This window comes from Apis dorsata, unplaced genomic scaffold, assembly GCF_000469605.1.
Source record: "Apis dorsata unplaced genomic scaffold, Apis dorsata 1.3 scaffold_667, whole genome shotgun sequence".
Classification (NCBI taxonomy): Eukaryota; Metazoa; Arthropoda; class Insecta; order Hymenoptera; family Apidae; genus Apis; species Apis dorsata.
In genome coordinates, this window is record NW_006263852.1 from 500,539 (window position 1) to 503,218 (window position 2,680).

A 2,680-nucleotide genomic window follows, 5' to 3' on the forward strand; every position below is an offset into this window, starting at 1 on the left:
GCACATCCACCTCTGGCAGTTCCTGAAGGAATTGCTCCAGAGTCCGGGCGTCCACGGTTCCTGTATACGCTGGCTGGACCGTGGCAAGGGTGTGTTCAAGATCGAGGACTCGGTCCGCGTGGCCAGGCTGTGGGGCAAACGAAAGAATCGGCCGGCCATGAACTACGACAAGCTGAGCCGTAGCATCAGGCAATATTACAAGAAAGGGATCATGAAGAAGACGGAGCGTAGCCAGAGGCTGGNCTATCAGTTCTGCCATCCTTACTGCCTGTAAATTATCCGGGTCCCGTTAAGCCTTTGCTCTCGTGCGAAGGATGTCGAAGGTGTTACCTCTGGGGAGGAGAAAAAAAAAAAGAAAGAAAGAAAGAAAGAAAGAAATATTTATCGACGATGAAAAGCATAAAATCGAGCGGAAATCGAGTCTCTTTCGATCGTGTGATTTATATTATTCGATTATTTATTGCGAACCGCGTTCGAGGTAACATCGATGGATGTCCTCGCCGATATTGCGTATATCTTTTCTTTTTTTTTTTTTTTTTTAAATGCTCGTCGTGATTCTCTCGTGATTCGTGATACACGATCGAAGATCGTGCGCTAGTCGCGAGGTACGCAGGTCGGTGATAAGATTGTCGTAAACCGTTGTATCGCCTCGATCGCTGGGTGGTTTATCGAGCATCGAGTGCAAAGGGTTAACACTTTTTCCTCCCAGATTCAAGGTCGTCCAGGTTGATCACCTTGAGGCTGGTGCTCGTTTTCGAAAAGGAGTTGCGACGAAGGGCTTCCGACTCTTTCTGCGTGCAATCTTTTTTTTTTTTTTTTTTTTTCTCGCACAGAGAACTCGTCAGAGAATACGGGCTAGTGTGCTTGCCTGTCCCACTCTTCTGTGTTGCGTGTTGTTGCGTGCCCCTTCGTTGTGTGGCTGATTGATGATATCGAAGAGAGGCGAAAAATGGAAAAAAAAAAACAAAAAAAACGCAAAGAATCCGTATGGAGGTCAGAAGATAAAAAAAAAAAAAAAAAAAAAAAGAAAAAAGAAAAAAAAATAACGATCCACCACGTGTCCACTGTATTATCTCATGAAAGGATAATACATAATCGCGACACAGGTGGGTACCACTAAGTACGCCCGTTTTGGGCGAATCCCCTCCTTCCTTCCTCTCCCAATTTTCTTCCCTCTCCCCCATCTTTTACACGCCTTTTTTTTCACTAATTTCTATCCCGATAAACTATTTCTTGTTGTTGTAACATAAACGATTACCCGGTAAAAATTAAGTGACTCCTCCACGTTTCGTAATCCACGATTCATCCCCGATTATCATTGCATATGTTGGAACGTTTGCCCGATTTTTGCGTCTTTCGATCGTCACGCTTTATTTCGTTTTTCTCAATTCTCTACTTAGAGAGTTTCTTCTTCTTTTTTTTTTTTTTTACACACGAAGATTGATTTTTCTCTTCTTTTTTTTTTTTTAATGGAAAATAATCGTGCGTCAACGTATAGACACCAGTTAACCACCACCACCATAAAGTATATTATGGCACGTACTAACACTTAATATTCTACTAACGTAATGATAACGATATGAGTACGATAATGCTGTTAGTATTATTACTATATTTCCCCATGATATCAGTAATATTACTGCAATGTTGTTAACGATCCACTAACCGTAATGTTATAAAGCGTTTTAACGTGCTAGTGTCGGTATTAAATCGGTATTATATACCGTTGTACTGTCATCAGCGCGTTATCGATGCACGTGAACGTGTCATTACGTTTACACGCGATGTGTATATATATATATATATGTATACATTTATATGTATATATATATATATATATATTTTTTGTTTTTTCTCTTTTCGAAGCGACGATCGAAAGATGGAACGATCGACGCGCTCGAGATCTCGTTTGGAGGTACGTCCTGCGAGTTTCGAGCGTGCAAACGTTATGGTACCGACGTTATTGTTGTTCGAGGACGGAATAACAACGAGGAAGAAGCGAGTCAGCGGAGATTTCGTTGGAGAAAAGGGAAGAAACTACTCTTTCCTCTCTGTTCTCACGATTGCTTACCAGCGCCGGTCGCCAAAGCCTCGAGCTGCATCCGATCGACGGATCCACGATAGATGGACGATCTAGCGCGCGGAACTATTCGTTGCTGCTTGAGTCGTCCCGCCATTTTCATCTTCTTTTCCCTTTTTTTTTTTATTTTTTCCTTTATTTTTCGAAGAAGATCGTGTAGAGAGATCCTTGAATCCTTTGGTATATATTTTTATAGAAATCTAAATGAAAGAAGTTGTAGAGTATAGATTATATATCGTTTGTGTAAGGTTCTTGAAAATATTTATTTATTTAGTCAGGTTATCTTTGTGTGTATTTATAATTTTTCGTAAATTATTCTAAATTAATTTTTATTAATTTAAAATTGTTCTCTTTTTAGAAAAAATATTTATGTCTGGTGCTGTAATATTTATAATATTCATAAAGCAATACTATTTTATATAAAAACAAACTTTACTATTTATATATAAAAAGAGAATGATCGTCTATTTTATATATATTAAATATTTTTAAAATTATATATACATATATATATATACATCAACAGATAGATATTTTTGATACTAAACGTATACAAAATATTCTTCTAAATAACTTTTAGGTATTCAAAATCATTTAAAA

The 2,680-nt window shown here is 38.1% G+C and overlaps 1 protein-coding gene across 1 annotated transcript in view; it reads left to right on the forward strand.

Moving 5' to 3' along the window:
• Window positions 1–1,026, forward strand: part of LOC102675109 (DNA-binding protein D-ETS-4) — a 66,800-nt gene extending 65,774 nt beyond the window's left edge. The window contains exon 7 of the mRNA XM_006622160.2: window positions 1–1,026. Within this exon, the coding sequence (XP_006622223.1) occupies window positions 1–274 (274 nt within the window). The 3' untranslated portion in view covers window positions 275–1,026.
• The last annotated feature ends 1,654 nt before the right edge of the window (window positions 1,027–2,680 follow it).